Raw genomic sequence first — 17,866 nt, forward strand, 5'->3', positions numbered from 1 at the left:
TTTGAAAACAAGCTTCCAGGTGACTGTGGAGTATACCTTCTCTGCGTACCTGCGGCCCAAGCTCAAAGACACGCCTTGACTGATTTAGGGCCCTGGGGCAGGCCAGTTTTCAATTGGGAATCAGTGGAAAGGATGTAGATATTACATTAACGCTCTAAAAACACTAAGGGACAGGAGCGAGAGGGATCCGGTTCCAGGCAGCGCGGGCGGAAAGTATCCAAAGATCTCTGAACAACACCGGGTAGCCTGTAAGCCACCTCCCTGCAAGAGTGCGCCCGGGCGTCGCGCACGCGCACGCACTCGCGCACGCCGGACCCTTCCTCTGGGCGCCTGGAGTCGGCGGCGCGCGCACGGCAAATGGAGTGGGTGCTAACGGAAGCGCTTCTCTCGCAAAGCCGGGACCCTCGGGGCCTGCTTGAGACGCTGTGCCGCGGGGAGGCGTCCGCGGAGCGCGTGGAGACGCTGCGCTTTCTTCTGCAGCGGCTCGAAGACGAGGAGGCGCGCGGCGGCGGCGGGGGCGCGCTCCCGGAAGCGGCGCGCGAGGTCGCCACCAGCTATTTGGTGCCGCTGCTGCGGGGCCTGCGCGGCCGCCCCGCTGGCGCCCCCGACTCCGGGCAGCCGGCCACCCGCAGCCCGCGCGTGCTGAGGGCGGCGGGCGCGGCCTTGTGCTCGTGCGTCCGCCTCGCCAGGGGCTCGCAGCTGGCCGCCGCTCTGGCTGAGGAGGCGCTTCGCGACCTGCTCGCCGTGCGGCCCGCGCCCGGTCTCGCGGGGGCCGTGGAGGTGCTGGCGGCCGTCGGGCCCTGTCTGCGGCTCCGCGAGGACGGGCCGCTGCTGGATCGGGTGGCGCAGGCCGCCGTCGCCCTGGCGCTGGGCGGGGACGCGGCCGGGCCGGCGGAGGACGCGGCGGCGCTGGTGGCCGGGCGGCTGCTGCCGGCGCTGGGCCAATGCGGTGGGGCGGCCCTGCGGGCCGTGTGGGGTGGCCTAGTGGCGTCAGAGACGCCCTCGGGGCCCGGCCGCATCGGGCCAAGGCTTCTGGTGCTGAGCGCCCTAGCCGAGAAGTTGCTGCCCGTGCCGGGCGTGCGCGGGGCGTGCCCGGACGCGCGGCGCTGCTGGCGCTTCTGGAGGACGGTGCAGACGGGGCTGGCCCAGGCCGAGGACGCGCTGGCGCGCAAGCAGGCGCGCCACCTGCTGCAGAGAGCGGTGGAGGTGTCAGCGGAGCTGGGGGCCGACTGCGCTTGCGGCCCGCCGGAGGGAAATGGTACTTGCCTCTTTGTCCCCCAGCCCAGCCCTGCATGGTTTTATTGGAACGAGGATTCCTGCTGCCCAAAACTACTTCTTCGGGGTCGCCTCCACGACCCATACATAATTTGTTATTCCCAGAACCACAAGGCCTAAAAACCTTGAGAACCTCATTTCGAGGGCGCTCTCTAAAGTGACACAAATTACTGCAGCGGAGAACAGTCTGCATTTTCTAAACTTTCTAACCCACAACAGGGTGGAATAATTGAGGAAGATGACTGGACCCATGCAGAATTTTACAGACCCAAGTTTGCATTATATCGTCGTAGATTAGAATATTTCCATTGTAATAGAAGAGAAGGGATAGCTTCCAAATTGAAAGAAAAATTATTTACCTGTACTGACCAGTGAATTGAATCTTGTGTTAGAATTATGTCATAGGAATCATCACCTTTTGAGTTTACCTTTGGTAATTCCCTCGGGAGCAGGATTTACTAAACTTTGTTAAACATATGGTCCTTAGGTCGACTTTCTGAGGGTATTTTTGCCATTGATTTAATAGAATGAGTCATATTTTTATTTTAAATAATTTCTTATTACATATTAAGTAATGTTAATTAAAAAATTTTTTATTATGTTGTGAGCCTGTGCTTCCTACTATGGTACGTTGTTACAGAACAACAGTGGATGGAATAATAGCAAGTCTCCCTTCAATTTGGTATTTACTATGGGTTGGTTTGTTCACTGAAATGTGTGGAAGTGTCCTTCAGTCGTCTTCAATTAATTTTTGAGCTATCAGAGTTCAGAACAGACTTACTGAAAACTACCTTAATCGATAGAAAATTTCTACTTTTTCAACTGTAGCTTCCCATTCATTTATTACTAGTAAAGGATTTTTGTTTGGTTGAAGTTGTGGGTAGATTAGATTTTCATATAAGTTTAAAACATTAGATAGTAAAGAGGGGTAGTTCTCAAATTGGTGCTCATTCAATGAGGGTTTTCACTGGAAAACATTTTTAAAATAACCAAAATTAAACATGTATTTTAAAGAATCAGTCATTCTGAAGTTTTAAAGGTAAGTAAGAGTCTTTCCATGCTTGCCCCTGCCTTCCTCCATTTCAGAGAGCAACCTCTTAGCTGATTATTTTAGTATTTGCTCCCATGTCTTGAAATAATCTAGATATATTATAAAATCCATTGTCATAGCTATAATTTTTGTTACATGTGAGTTGCGTATCTGTAAAAGTATGACTATGAAAATACTGTTCATGGCACATCTGTGTAATGAGCTATGATTTTTTTCCCTTGTACAAGTTCTCCCTAGAATTACATCATTTTAAAATTTGATTCTGTCTGTATTTATCACTAATTCAGCTGCAAATTCTTAGCTAGTTGTCTAAATCATTCCTGTATAAAGTCGGATCATCAGATATTTTATAGATTTTCTTGAGGAAATCTCTTCTAGAGTTCTCCTAAAAACACAGCTGACATTCTTAGATCTGCCTTCACCACCATTCTGGGGATTCCCTTCAGCTGAGTCCTCCTGTCTTGGACCTTTCGTTTCCTGGAGTTCATTCTGACCTTACCACTAGATCCTTCAACATATTAATCATAGTTTTGTTAAGTCCTATCCATGGACCATCTCTTAAGTTCGGTTTTGTTTTTTGTTTTATCTCTTGGCCATGAGGTCACCTTTTCAATAGAAACTGAAGTAAATATGCCTGTAGATAGGCATCCCTCCTCTTCTGTTAGGCCTTCAGGTTTGGAGGTTGAGTCACACTAGTGTTTAGTTAAGTTAGATTTGGATTTTGTTGCTATAGTTGTGAATTGTTGCTCCCTTGTGTTCAGTGTGAATCTGAACGTACCTAAAATTTTTTCTCAGTGTTCTAGTTTTTCTGAAGCCATTCATGCTGATGGTACCAATGTTCTACCTTCATGCCTGTCTTTTCCCTCGGAGTAGACGCTGATGTTTGTTACTAGTGCCAGGCTTCAGGTGGCGGTGGGGAACTTTTCATCCTCTGCGCCAGCCTGCTTTTAGGCCTCGTGTGCCTAAGCCCCAGGGTTCAAGCTTTTTTGCCATCTCTGCTCCCTCTCCAGAGGCAAGTAAACTGCCTCCTAGGTAGTGAAGGGCTTAGAATTTCCTTGCCCTCTCCTGTGGGGGCTGCCTGTGACCTGTATCTGAGGTAGGTCGTGGGTGCTAGTTTGCTGCCCTTCCCCAGCAACAGACCTGCTTTGTATCAGTACAGGACTCTGGGCACTAGAAGGTTTCCTCCTGTCGGTGCTGGGTGGGGAAAGCAGGCTTTTTCTCCATCCCCTCCAGGTAGCCCACTTAGGTATTGTGGGGAGGAGCAGATCTCATGGAGATCTTCCCCTCTCCTGCTGAATAGGGAAGGCCTGGTCAGCATTCTGGGACCTGAAGGGCTAAGATGGTAGTGGGGGCAGGTGAAACAGGGTCTTGGTCCCCAGGTTTCATACATGTTCACTAATTCCCATTTCCATGTGGTGCTCACCCCTGACCTCATACGGGTCTGGTGCATCTCAGTCCAGATACACTCCCTATTTTACCTTCTCCGGAGCATAAAGTCCACTCTTACTCCTGTTTAGAGCACACGAAGGGGATTCTGGGATCTGATTGTTTCTTAAACACACTGAAAAAATCCTCTTTAGCTTTGCTTTTCACCTCTACTTAGAGAATAATTTCTGCTGCTAATTCCTTAGGTTGGGGAGATTTTTCCATATAGATCAGTTTTTTTCTTGACTTTCCCTGTGTCAGCTAATACTCACTTTTCTTGAGTCTGCTTCATGTTAATGTGATTTTCAGTTTGTAAATTTCATTGCTGTTGCCTGCTTCCGTTTTCTCCATTGTTCCGGGGTTTTGCCTTTGAAAGATCCTTTGCTGTTAGAGTGAGGTTCTTAGAGAAAGCAGTTGATGTGTTCAGATCTGTCATTCTTATCCAGAACTTCAGAACAGTAATCTTAATTAAAAAAAAAAAATCTTTTGAGATTCTGGTTAGCCCAAGCCTCCTGTCTAGGCTTTGATACCCTCCATTATTAGAGAATACAAGATTTGATAACAGTGGTACAGTTTTAATAATGACTGTCACTGAGAAACTTAACAAGATTTGCAAAAGAAAGAACTAATTTTCTTTTTTAAACCATATCAGGCCCAAGTCTGTTTTGGTGGTCTGAGAAGAAAAAAGATGAGCTTCTAAAATTTTGGGAAAACTATCTTTTAATTATGGAAACTCTAGAAGGAAATCAGGTAAGTGTTTTCATATTTTAATAAATCCTATGTAGATGCATTTTTTATTTTTTTCAAACATTCTGTAAAAGCAGTGCAAAAAGACCACTTGAATATAGCCTAATAGAATACAAGGCTACTTATTTTTTAGCAAATGTACACTCAGGAAATAAAGTATATTTTCAATTGATATAAATTATTCAATAATTTAGTCTTATTTCATCTTCCCTTGATATACTTCTCAAGTGTTAGTTTTTAATTTCTCAATGTTATGAATAATCTCCAAAGAAACACTTAGGAAAATGTTACTTAAAACAATTCTGAGGTAAATTGTTAAGTAAGTAATTGCCCTTTAATTTTGTAAGTTTTCTTTTCATTCTTAACATCTGTGCATACCTGGTCCTGAGAATGGAAACTTGAAACATCGTATCAACTGACTTTGAGTTAATTTTGTAGATTCATGGAATTTTTTAATTGAGAGGAATCCCTTAAGTGACCTAATCTTGTCCACTTTGTCTCAGACTTTAACGTTCATCAGAATCACCTAGATGGCTTATTGAAGTATAAATTGCTGGGTCTGGTCCCCAGAGTTTCTGATTCAGTAGGTCTCGGGTGGGGCCTGGTAATTTGAGTATTTTTAAGGTTCCCAGGTGGCGCTGTGCTGCTCTGGGGACCACCTTCAGAGAACTGCTGGTGTAGGGCTACCCAGTCCGCAAGTTAGAGATCACTAAGGGGCCTACCATCTGGAGTCGCTGCAAGGTGTCAGTCTAAATGCACACCAGGCACTGGGGACTGAAATAAAGAATCCTCATATGTGCTAAATGTAGATGGATACAAGGATGAGGAATAAAGAAAAACATTTCTGAATTCAAATAAACTTTTGTGGTTTTCCCAAATCAGTAGTTCTGTAAGACCCCCTACAATTTATTTAGAAATGCTGATTTATCTATATTTTGAAGACTGTATAAATTAGACTTTGTAGCAGAGGTATATAAGTAGTATGAAAAACTGAACTTTGAACTGGTCCTACTTCTAAATGTGTGGGCTTCAACAAGTTGAGTGGCTAGAGAAAATATTTCAGTACTCTTTCCTCTGTAGTAAATCAGTATTATCAGCCTACGTATTTCCCAGGACAGTTGAGGATTATATAACGTTAATTTATAATATTCACTATATAAATATAACATTACTGTAACTATATTCAGATCATATTCATTAGCTCTAGGTATATGATGTAAAAACCGGAAGACCTAGGCACCTCCTGTAAAGTGTTTACATGGGGGAAGAGTGGGGAGGTGACAGAAGGGCTACCATTATGTAAATAGATGAAAATTCCCTTAAGTTTTTAAAGGCAAATTTTCACTCCATGTGGTTTTTTTGCTTTTGTTTTCAGATACATGTTATAAAGCCAGTTTTACCAAAGCTAAACAATCTGTTTGAATATGCAGTGTCAGAGGAAAATGGTAATGGTTGCTTTCATTTTGATTTTTTATACCATTATAGTTTTTTCCCTTTGATTTTATAACTAGCTGTTACTCACTGTAGAAAATGTGGAAAATACCATAAAGTGTAAAGGAGAAAATATAAATCTGCTGCCACTAAGAGAATAGCTGTTAACACTCTAGATACATACCTCCTGGATTGATGTTCATAATGTTTGTTCCACTTAGCAATGTATCAAAATGCATTTACCTTTATCCTTAGTCTTTAAGGACACATTTTAAATGGCTGCAGTTTTCTGTAATTCCGAGGTGTGCTTAATTTTTAGAACTTTTTGATTATGGAAAACTTCAGATATTTAGAAAAGAAAAGTCTGCATAAAGAACCAGCTTCAACTATGATCAGCTTGTGGCCAGCCTGTCTCTTTTATCATACATAGCCTCTTCTACTCCTCTACCAAATGACCTTGAAGCACTTTCCTAGATGGCATATCATTTCATCTAATTATTTCAGCATATATCCTTAAAAGATAAGGACTCTTTGACAATGTTTTAATGATGGTATATTCTACATTTTGAATAATAGCTCTTTGGCTTTATATGTTTTAACTGCTTTCCATTCTTATTAATATATCTGCTTCACTGTTTGTTAGAGTTACTTTTTTTCGGTTTCAGTTATTCTGTATCTTGAACTCCTTAGGAAAATTCCAAGATATATATATTGAGGTATTATTGATATACACTCTTATGAAGGTTTCACATGAAAAAAACAATGTGGTTACTACATTTACCCATATTATCAAATCCCACCCATACCCCATTGTAGTCACTGTCTGTCAGTGTAGTAAGATGCCACAGATTCATTATTTGCCTTTTCTGAGCTACACTGTCCAAGATATAATTTTAACTATAGTTTTTAATTCCCTAATTAGTACTGTATTATGAAAACTCTTTAGGAGAAATAAAATGAAACTGGAGCTTCCTAAAATTATTTTACAAAATTAAATTTATGTCAATGAAAAAGCTAAACATAGCTAACATGTTTTGTATTCCTATGAATGATAAAATGCTACATTATCATGTTTACACATGAGACAAACTAGGTAAATGGATTTTAGTGCCTACGCTAGATAATTACAACTTTAATAGTTTGACCCCTTAGGAATTGAGCTTTATTTAGCTGATTGCTGTAGTTGTTCTCTGATAACATGGGGATTTTTCACAGACCATAAGAATATATAGTCCCACCTGGAGCTAGAATTTAAATGAATCCTGTTGTGACTTCACTTATGCATTTACTATTAAAATGATTCTCTTATTACCACGTTTTGCCCACAGCTCTTTGGGAAACCAAATCAAATAGCAGTGACAGATTTTTAAAAAATTACCGTTGCCAAAGAATTGAACAAGCATCTTGGTGTAAATTACAAATAATAGATTGATTTATTTATAGACTACCATGAGTTAAAAATGCCAAATATTTTTTTCTAAAAGGATATTTCAAGAGTTAAAAAAAATACATCTCTTAAGGTACACATTTATTCTGTTTTCATGCTCATTTGTATATTAATATATATTTAATGTCCAGGATATGCTAAGCCCTGGGGACAAAACCTTGAGACATATGTACTATTTTTCACTTGATTTTTTGGGGCTGTTTTCCATGGAAACATAGTATTGATAATAAGTTCTGTGATGGTAATGAACATGGGATTGAAATGGCATACGTAGTGAGTGGGGCCATACCTTACAGTAGTCAGGGAAAGCCTGCCTTAGGAATGACATGAAGCTCAGAGACTGCATTGTATACAAAGGCCTTGAGAGGGAACAGCTGCTTGAGGTGAGCACCAGCTGGACCATTGTGGCTCAGCATGGTGGCTGTGGGAGGGCCGCGTAAGGTTAGAGCTGTAGCGTGATTCATGCCTTCTTACCTTGTTAGGATGTTATCCTAAGAGTATGAGAAGCCATTCAAGAGTTTTAGGCAGAATGGTGGTAGTTTCAGATTTCTGTATGAAAATGGGCTGATGTACTGTGAGAAAAGACTTGGTTGAAGTCACCCCAAATCTGAAGTTCCAACTTGCAAGCATAGGATAATATTTAACTTGTGTACACTGTAGGAGCTGTTAACGTTTACTTGCAGTCATTCTAAATGAAGCTTTTTGAATGTGGAATACTGAATACTGAAGTTATTTTGCTAATTCAGTAAACACGCTTGGTCGTTTATTTCCACAGGATGTTGGCTCTTTCACCCATCCTGGCATATGTGTATTTATAAAAGAATGTTTGAAAGTGAAAATAAAATTCTGAACAAAGAAGGTGTGTTTCATTTTCTGGAGCTGTATGAAACAAAGGCCCTTCCATTTTCACCAGAGTTTTCTGAGGTAATGACAGCCTTTTCTTTCCTTTGCTCCCTTTGTTGAAAGGTAAGAGGTAAAGGCATTTGTTGCATTACATGTGATCTTCAGAAAATATACTGGGGCTCTATAATAGCAAGTGATATTTTATAGATTTGAGTGCAACAAGTCCTGATTCTCTTAATCTAGCTGTCATATTTGGGTAAAGCTTTTGTAATATAGTTTATCGACAGACTGAATGGTAGTAATGTGGTTTGTGGAAGAGCTGCCTGCACTATGAACAACTAGTTCTTTGGTATCAGTATTGTACACGTGAGTCAGGAGTGTGAAAACTGTGGGCTAGAAGCTTGGTAGTAGTGCTCTTTGCATAGTTCTAAATCACTGATTTATTGCTATTTATTTAGTGATGCTCTTCCCCCAGTTTTGAGTCAATGAATCATTGTTATCTGCTGTGTTAAGCAGAGGTTGCCTTTTGAGCTACCTTTATTAGCATCTATACTTCATTTGTCAGAAATCACACAAAACAAAGAGACTGAGAACTATAGTTGTTATTTAAGGCTTATAGTATTATATGAGTCATATTACCACTGAGCGATAGTAATTTACCTTTCATTCAGAGGCAACCTAAGTCCACGTTCCTAATTATCTGATTAATGCTACAGTGTTTTGACATGTATCATTTCTCTATCCTTCCTGCATTTCTGTAAGCTTGCTTTTTTGACCAGTGTTAAAGTAATATTTTTGGAGATAGAATTTATTCCCCTTTTCCCCCCTTTATCTTTGGGCATAGGTGCTTAAATTTTCTCTCAAGTATCTTTGTTTTTCCTTTGTGACTATCTATTTTCCACCATGTTTCTTCTTTGGGCCACTTTCTTCTCAACCCAACATGAGCTCTCTTAGTATTCCATAAGTTTTTATCAGGTAGTGAAATGCTATACTTGTTTTATTATTCTGGTGGAATTAAGGTGCCCTCCAAGACTGTCACTGAATTAACCTACAGCATAAGAAATCAGCTTTACTTGCAGCTGCTCTTCTGCAGGCCTGTGTAGGATGTGCTGTTAGGGCAAGCTGACTTTATAAAGTTACAGTTACAACTTAACATCAGTTGCTTTTTTTTTTTTTTAGTTTATTATTGGACCATTAATGGATGCACTTTCAGAGAGCTCTCTATATAGCAGGTAAACATTACATTATTTAGCACCAATGTAGTAATAAGAATTTGTTACATACATTTAACCTATTTATGGAATATGGCCAGGTTGTTTAATGCATTTGGTACATATATATGTTGCCTAATAGACACTGAACTTTTTCTTATCGCAAAGTTCCTTCTATGTTTGTTATATTTTGGGGCTTTCTTCTATTAGTTTATTCCTTTTTTTCTTGTTTTCTTTCTAACCTTGAGCCCTTCCATTCTTGGGCTTATGGAAAGTACATCCTACATAGCCTACACTCTTCCCCTTACTCCTGATCTCTGCCCTCTTTAAAATTGTAGTGATTTGGGCTAACCAACACTTAAAACTTTTTTTTCCTTTTTTTTTTTAAACATTTTATTTTGACTTACAGAAAACTGGTGAGATTAGTACAAAGAATTTCCACTTACCTTTCATGCCCCAGATGTTTTACCACATCTGTGTAATTGTTCTCTGTCCCTGTGTGTGCATACATGTATTTCTTAGCTCTGCTGTTTATTTCAGTATGTGGGTCTGTCCATCCATCCGTCCATCCATATGAAGACTATGGGATCACACCAAAACATCCAATTCTAGTCCAGTACCACAAGGCAGTCCCCTTTGCCTATCTGACAGTGGCTACCATTATCATAACATGCTACAGCTGCCCCTTGAACAGTGCAGGGGTTGGGGCACCGACCCTCAGCACGGTTGAAAATCTGCTTATAACCTTAACTCCCCAAAAGCTTAACTACTGTTGCTTAATACTGTAGCTTAACTACTATTGATCTTACTGGTAATGTAAACAGCCAATTAACATGTATTTTTATGTTATGTATTATATGCTGTATTCTTACAATAAAGGAAGCTAGAGGAAAGATGTTTTTTCAGATTGTCACAAGCCTCCAAAAATTTTTCCAATACGTTTATTGAAAAAAGTCTGCGTGTAAGTGAATCCAGGCATTTGAAGCCATGTTGTTCAAGGGTCAGCTGTACCTATTTGCTACCATTACTCGTATTGTGCCTGAGCATCATTTTTTGAGCATTATATTTGCCCTTGAATTGTCTCTTAAAAATTTGTCCTGCTTTTGAACTTATGTTGTTTTCCTAATATTAATTAAATAAAATTATACTTGCAAGTCTTCTGTTTGTTGTACCTCTAAACAGGAAAAAAGCAAACCCTCCACTGCTAATTTCTTTAAATTGTTAAATTAGTCTGTGCTAAGTTATATTAATATTTGGTACTATTTAATAAAAGAGCATAGCAATGCTTGATTTACCAGTTATTTTCCGTTTTCAAATAATTCATTACTATTGAATAGTTTTCTGAAACAGTTACATGGCTGGAGAGCAGTAAAACCAAACTGGTGCTTTCTAAAGGAGTTGACTAACATGTTTATTATGAAATGCCTTCAGTTTTCTAGCACTCTGATATGTTCAATTAATAGATAAATGTTCCTGGCAGAAGCATATAGTAGAAAAAAATGTGAGTTTAGTAGATGTTAACAATTATACTCTTGCAAAATAATTTATTGTTAATATATGTGTTTCTATGAATACTATTTCTTTTATTTAATACCTAAATATTTAAAGTCATTGTACTTTGGAAACAAAATATAATTTATAATGATCATTTTTAGGTTTTAAAAAAAATGCTACTATTTAGCAAGATTTATATATGTGTGTCAGGGAAACTATCATTAAAAGGAAATCCATGCCTGCTTATTAGTCTATTACATTACTAACTCCTGTTCATTTTCCTAGATCTTGATGTTTTTGTAATCAGAAGGACCTTCAAAATGTTACTACAAAATATAATATAGTGTCAGAAAAAGAAGCTGTTTTGATTGTTTTATTGTTTTATTACTGAAAAATTTTGGGGCCATAGTCCATAAGTATACTTATTTGTAAATAGATTTTACATATTTGTTTTTCCTCCTTTGTAGGTCCCCAGGCCAGCTGATAGGAAGTGATTCTCCATTGGGATTGAAATTACAGAAGTTTTTAGTCAGCTATATTTCTCTTCTTCCAGAAGAAATAAAGAGTATGTCTCAGTAAAGAGGTTTTGTTTTTTTTTCAAATTCATTAACTTTAAAATTAAAAACAAATTTTAGTATGTTGGTTATAAGCACTATCCTATGACTATTATAATCAGTATTATCAAGATAGTTTCCTTTCTCCAGGATATACAAATTTGGTTAGAGTTATACAGGTGTCCATTGTAACTGAGTACACACTTTGGCTTTTGTATGTAACATATTATCAATATGAGCATGAATAGCATGGAAGTAATTTTCTAATGTGAGCTGCAGTTTGCTGTTTTTTCTGTTTGTCTCTATTCAATTTCAAAACTGTAAAATAGGCTGAAGAAAGAGAATTTGGGTTTAGGAAAAAGTCATTGACAGAAAATCCACTGTGGCAGAGTTTTCCCTTTATAGATATTGACTTAGATAAGAAAGAAAAATATATTTGCTTTATATAAGACCTTGTATTTTAGAAATATCCCACTTCTTCAGATTGGGTGTTTATTTCTCCTGTGAGGTAAATTGGTAAACAAATAGTAAAACCAGTGTTATTTTGTTTGCTGAGCCGCAGAAGGACTGACTCCACTTACTAAGTCCTTTTTTCACTTCTGGCTTTATGGCTTATTTAAGTGACCCTGGGTATGAAATGTATATTTTTTTCTTTTGTATTTAATCTGCAGATAGGGTGAAATGATGGCCAATAGTATTATCCATTCAAAAGTCAGGGGAAAAAAGGGAAAAGATGGTTTGTATATCACAACTTTAGATTTATAGAAAATTGTTTTGAATACTTAAAAAAAATTAGCTGATGGAGAAGATAACTCTCAGAGCCATTCTTTTTTTTTTTTTTAATTCGGTTTGCTAATATTTTATTAAGTATTTTTGCATCTACATTCATCAGGGATATTGGTCTGTAATTTTCTTTTTTGGTGGGGTCTTTGCCTGGTTTTGGTATTAGGGTGATGTTGGCTTCATAGAATGAGTTTGGGAGTATTCCCACCTCTTCTATTTTTGGAAAACTTTAAGGAGAATGGGTATTATGTCTTCTCTGTGTGTCTGATAGAATTCCAAGGTAAATCCTTCCGGCCCGGGTACTTTGTTCTTGGGTAGTTTTTTGATTACCATTTCAATTTCTTTGCTCGTAATTGGTTTGTTTAACTTTTGTGTTTCTTCCTTGGTCAGTCTTGGAAGGTTGTATTTTTCTAGGAAGTTGTCCATTTCTTCTAGGTTTTCCAGCTTGTTGGCATATAGGTTTTCATAGTAGTCTTTAATAATTCTTTGTATTTCTGTGGAGTCTGTCATGATTTTTCTGTTCTCATTTCTGATTCTGTTGGTTTTTGTGTTGATTCTCTTTTTCTCTTAATAAGTTTGGCTAGAGGCCTATCTATTTTGTTTATTTTCTCAAAGAACCAGCTCTTGGTTTCATTGATTTTTGCTATTGTTTTATTCTTCTCAATTTTGTTTATTTCTTCTCTGATCTTTATTATGTCCCTCCTTCTGCTGACTTTGGCCTCATTTGTTCTTCTTTTTCCAATTTTGATAATTGTGATGTTAGACTATTCATTTGGGATTGTTCTTCCTTCTTCAAGTGTGCCTGGATCGCTATATACTTTCCTCTTAGGACTGCTTTTGCTGCGTCCCACAGAAGTTGGGGCTCTGTGTTGTTGTTGTCATTTGTTTCTATATATTCCTTGATCTCTATTTTAATTTGTTCTTTGATCCATAGATTATTTAGGAGCATGTTGTTAAGCCTCCATGTGTTTGTGAGCCTTTTTGTTTTCTTTGTAGAATTTATTTCTACTTTTATACCTCTGTGGTCTGAAAAATTGGTTGGTAGAATTTCAATTTTTTGGATTTTGCTGAGGCTCTTTGTGGCCGAGTATGTGGTCTATTCTGGAGAATGTTCCATGTGCACTTGAGAAGAATGTATATCCTGTTGCTTTTGGATGTAGAGTTCTATAGATGTCTAAATTGTCCATCTGCTGTACTGTGTTGTTCAGTGCTTCCGTGTCCTTACTTATTTTCTGCCCGGTGGATCTATCCTTTGGGGTGAGTGGTGTGTTGAAGTCTCCTAAAATGAATGCGTTGCAGTGTATTTCCCCCTTTAGTTCTCTTAGTATTTGTTTCACATATGCTGGTGCTCCTGTGTTGGGTGCATATATATTTAGAATGGTTATGTCCTCTTGTTGGACTGAGCCCTTTATCATTATGTAGTGTCCTTCTTTATCTCTTGTTACTTTCTTTGTTTTGAAGTCTATTTTGTCTGATATTAGTACTGCAACCCCTGCTTTCTTCTCGCTGTTGTTTGCCTGAAATATGTTTTTCCATCCCTTGACTTTTTGTCTGTACATGTCTTTGGGTTTGAGGTGAGTTTCTTGTAAGCAGCATATAGATGGGTCTTGCTTTTTTATCCATTCTGTTACTCTATGTCTTTTGATTGGTGCATTCAGTCCATTTACATTAGGGTGACTATTGAAAGATATGTACTTATTGCCATTGCAGGCTTTAAATTCGTGGTTACCAAAGGTTCAAGGTTAGCCTCTTTAGTATCTTACCGCCTAACTTAGCTCGCTTGTTGAGCTGTTATATACACTGTCTGGAGATTCTTTTCTTCTCTCCCTTCTTATTCCTCCTTCTCTATTCTTCATATGTTGGGTGTTTTGTTCTGTGTTCTTTCTAGGAGTGCTCCCATCTAGAGCAGTCCCTGTAAGATGCCCTGTAGAGGTGGTTTGTGGGAAGCAAATTCCCTCAGCTTTTACTTGTCTGGGAATTGTTTAATCCCACCATCATATTTAAATGATAGTTGTGCTGGATACAGTATCCTTGGTTCAAGGCCCTTCTGTTTCATTGCATTAAATATATCATGCCATTCTCTTCTGGCCTGTAGGGTTTCTGTCAAGAAGTCTGATGTTAGCCTGATGGGTTTTCCTTTATAGGTAACCTTTTTGTCTCCAGCTGCCTTTAAAACTCTTTCCTTGTCCTTGATCTTTGCCATTTTAATTATTTTGTGTCTTGGTGTTGTCCTCCTTGGATCCTTTCCGTTAGGGGTTCTGTGTATTTCCGTGGTCTGTTCGATTATTTTCTCCCCCAGTTTGGGGAAGTTTTCAGCAATTATTTCTTCCAAGATACTTTCTGTCCCTTTTCCTCTCTCTTCTCCTTCTGGTACCTCTATAATATGGATGTTGTTCCTTTTGGATTGGCCACACAGTTCTCTTAATATTGTTTCATTCCTGGAGATCCTTTTATCTCTGTATCAGCTGCTATGCGTTCCTGTTCTCTGGTTTCTATTCCATCAATGGCCTCTTGCATCTTATCCATTATGCTTATAAATCCTTCCAGAGTTTGTTTCATTTCTATAATCTCCTTTCTGGCATCTGTGATCTCCCTGCGGACTTCATCCCATTTCTCTTGTGTATTTCTCTGCATCTCTGTCAGCATGTTTATGATTTTTATTTTGAATTCTTTTTCAGGAAGACTGGTTAGGTCTGTCTCCTTCTCTGGTGTCTCTCTGATCTTGGTTTGCCTGTAATTTTGTCTTTTCATGGTGATAGGAATAGTTTGCAGAGCTGGGAGGAGTGACGGCTGGAGGAACTTCCCTTCTTGTTGGTTTGTGGCCTTCCTCTCCTGGGAGAATAGCGACCTCTAGTGGCTTGTGCTGGGTAGCTGCGTGCAGACAGGGCTTCTGCTTCCTGCCGGTTGGCTATGGAGTTTATCTCCGCTGCTGCTGTGGGCGTGGCCTGGCTCAGGCTGCTGCTCCCAAGTGGTGGAGTTGCGTTGGAGGGGGAGTGGCCGGGAGGCTATTTATCTCTGTAAGGGGCCTCCGTGCTCCCTGCAGCCCAGGGGATTAGAGTGCCCAGAGATCTCTGGATTCCCTACCTCTGGACTAAGTGTCCCGCCCTGCCCCTTTAAGACTTCCAAAAAGCACCTGCCAAAACAAAGCAACGACCACAAAAAAAAAAATGGCCGCTCGTTTTTCTTTATTCTCCAGCGCCAGCCTCGGGCACCTGCTCACCGGACGTGCTGCCCTGTTTCCCTAGTATTGGGGTCCCTATCCCTTTAAGACTTCCAAAAAGCGCTCGCTCACCCAAACAAAACAACAACAAAAAAGGCCGCTTGCTTTTCTTTTGTCCTCCGGCGCCGGCCTCCAGTACCCGCTCACCGGTCCTGCTACCCTGTTTCCCTAGTATCCAGGGCCCGCGCATGTACTGTGTCTGCGCTCTGGTCTGGATGGCTGGGGCTGGGTGTTCAGCAGTCCTGGGCTCCTTCTCCCTCCCGTTTGGACTCCTCTCCTCCCGCCGGGCTCTCAGAGCCATTCTTTAAGAAGATAACTCTCAGAGCTAGAACTTGGAAGTGTGGGGATTAATTTGCTGACCGTGCTGGCACATCTTTCATCAGTAGTACAGGGAGTGGGGTGTAGAGGTCAGAGCCCCCTAGAGTTTGGCCAGTGCCAGGCACACAGTAAACACATGTGAATGTGTTAAATGAATTTGAAACAAAAGCTTGGGTAACACCATCTTCCTTGTGTCCTGAGTGAGGTGTTAGGCGAAAAGATGGGAACTTAACTAGTTCAGAGCAAAGGGCAAGTAAAATGTTGATTCACAGTTTTTACTTGTAAGTTCTTTCAGTCAACAATTTCCAGTGAGTCTCTTAAATATATCTAGTTTCATGCTATGTAGGAGTGTCCAAGGATTTCTTTAAAGTCACTCTACAGTAATGATCTGAGGAAACAGACGTTTTCACTAACTGCATGACTTGAGGGTCCTTAAGAAATCACATGTTAGCAGAGAAGGCAGAATGGAGCACATTCCTTTGTATCTTAATATAGAAAAATAAAAAGTGATTTCCATGTGCTTATTTGTAGCAATGATATTTTAAAACTTGTTCTTTTAGATAGTTTGCTGTTAAGTTTTATTCAGAAGATCTAATGTTATTGTAAGCAGATACCAGAGGCCAGGTATTTCTTTCTGTTTTTCTTTAACATCTACAACAGAAGAATGGTTTCTAACAGTAAGAAATTTATCTTTCACCTGAAATTTTTTTTATAGCTGCACAGTTATCAGACTCTCTACGGTATAGTAGACATTTATGTTATTAAATAGGAATGAAATTGGAATAACATTGATTTTATTCCAACAGTTTTATTAAGATATAATTCATATACAATCAAATTTGCCCTTTTAAAATGTTTAACTCAGTGATTTTAGGATATTCATAGAGTTGTACAAACATCACCACTAATTTCAGAATATTTTCATCACCCCCCAAAAGAAACTCAATGCCCATTAGCAATTACTTCTCATTCTCCCTTCCCTCTAGGTACTGTCAGCCACTAATCCCCTTTTTGTCTTCATAGATTTGCCAGTTCTCGACATTTCATATAAATTATATAATGGCTGGCCTTTTATGTCTGGCTTCTTTCACTTAGGATCATGTTTTTAAGATTCATCCATTTTGTAACATGTATCAATATTTATTTCCCTTTTGTGGCTGAATAATACTCTATAGATATTTCACATTTTATTTATCACCTCATCAACTGGTAGACATCTGGATTGTTTATACTTTTGACTATTATGAATAATGCTGCTGTCAATATTAATGTACAAGTTTTTGTATGAACACATGCTTTCAGTTCTCTTGAGTATGTATCTAAGAGTAGAATTGTTGGGTCATATGATAACTGTATAACTTTTTGAGGAGCTGCCAAACTTTTTCACACTTGCTGCACCATTTTACATTCCCACCAGCAGAGCATGAGAACTCCAGTTTCTCCACATCCTTGTCAATGCTTGTTATTTTCTGTTCTTCTGATTATAGCCATCCTAGTGGGTATGAAGTTATATGTCATTATAGTTTTTATTTGCATTTCCATACCTAATAATTACTGATGTTGAGTATCTTCCCGTGTGCTTATTTGTAGCAATGATATTTTAAAACTTGTTCTTTTAGATAGTTTCCTGTTAAGTTTTATTCAGAAGATGACAAGTAGACATTGGTGTGCTGTTCCTATTTTGTTTCTATCTAAGGCTTTGGCACATGTCCCAAGATGTAAAGCCTTGGATGTAGAAGGGCTTTTTGCTCTCAGGTAATTTACTAATTTACTCTGTATGTTCACATATGGTTATCTGCCATAGCTTTCCACCAGTAAATTTTGTTTTCCCCTCTGTTTTAATCTATAGTGAGTGGTTTTAGTTAATATTGGCATTGGGATTTTTGAGCTCTTAATTTTATAGAAGGAAAAAGTAAGAAGATCTATTATTCATACAGTTGAACTTATTGAATTACTAATTTATGTGCCATAATATGTGCTATTGGATTTTGATCACTTTAAAATAAGGCAAATAAGTTTTTTTTAACACATCGGTATATAGAAAGCTAGAGATAAAATATCAGACAG

At 39.2% G+C, this 17,866-nt stretch overlaps 1 protein-coding gene across 5 annotated transcripts in view; it reads left to right on the forward strand.

Moving 5' to 3' along the window:
• The first annotated feature begins 222 nt into the window (after window positions 1-222).
• TARBP1 (tRNA guanosine 2 -O-methyltransferase TARBP1) overlaps window positions 223-17,866 on the forward strand; it is a 100,253-nt gene continuing 82,609 nt past the window's right edge. For 3 of the 5 annotated variants that reach the window (XM_037017066.2, XM_037017069.2, XM_037017067.2), the window contains exons 1-7: window positions 232-1,258; window positions 4,404-4,501; window positions 5,874-5,943; window positions 8,152-8,300; window positions 9,399-9,451; window positions 11,392-11,489; window positions 17,419-17,554. In XM_037017066.2, coding sequence (XP_036872961.1) covers window positions 358-1,258; window positions 4,404-4,501; window positions 5,874-5,943; window positions 8,152-8,300; window positions 9,399-9,451; window positions 11,392-11,489; window positions 17,419-17,554 — 1,505 coding nt within the window. In that variant the 5' untranslated portion in view covers window positions 232-357. Of the gene's footprint in view, window positions 1,259-4,403; window positions 4,502-5,873; window positions 5,944-8,151; window positions 8,301-9,398; window positions 9,452-11,391; window positions 11,490-17,418; window positions 17,555-17,866 lie in introns of all 5 variants that reach the window. The other 2 variants (XR_012133321.1, XM_037017068.1) reach the window with 2 other exon arrangements.

Source organism: Manis javanica, chromosome 7, assembly GCF_040802235.1.
Source record: "Manis javanica isolate MJ-LG chromosome 7, MJ_LKY, whole genome shotgun sequence".
NCBI lineage: Eukaryota > Metazoa > Chordata > Mammalia > Pholidota > Manidae > Manis > Manis javanica.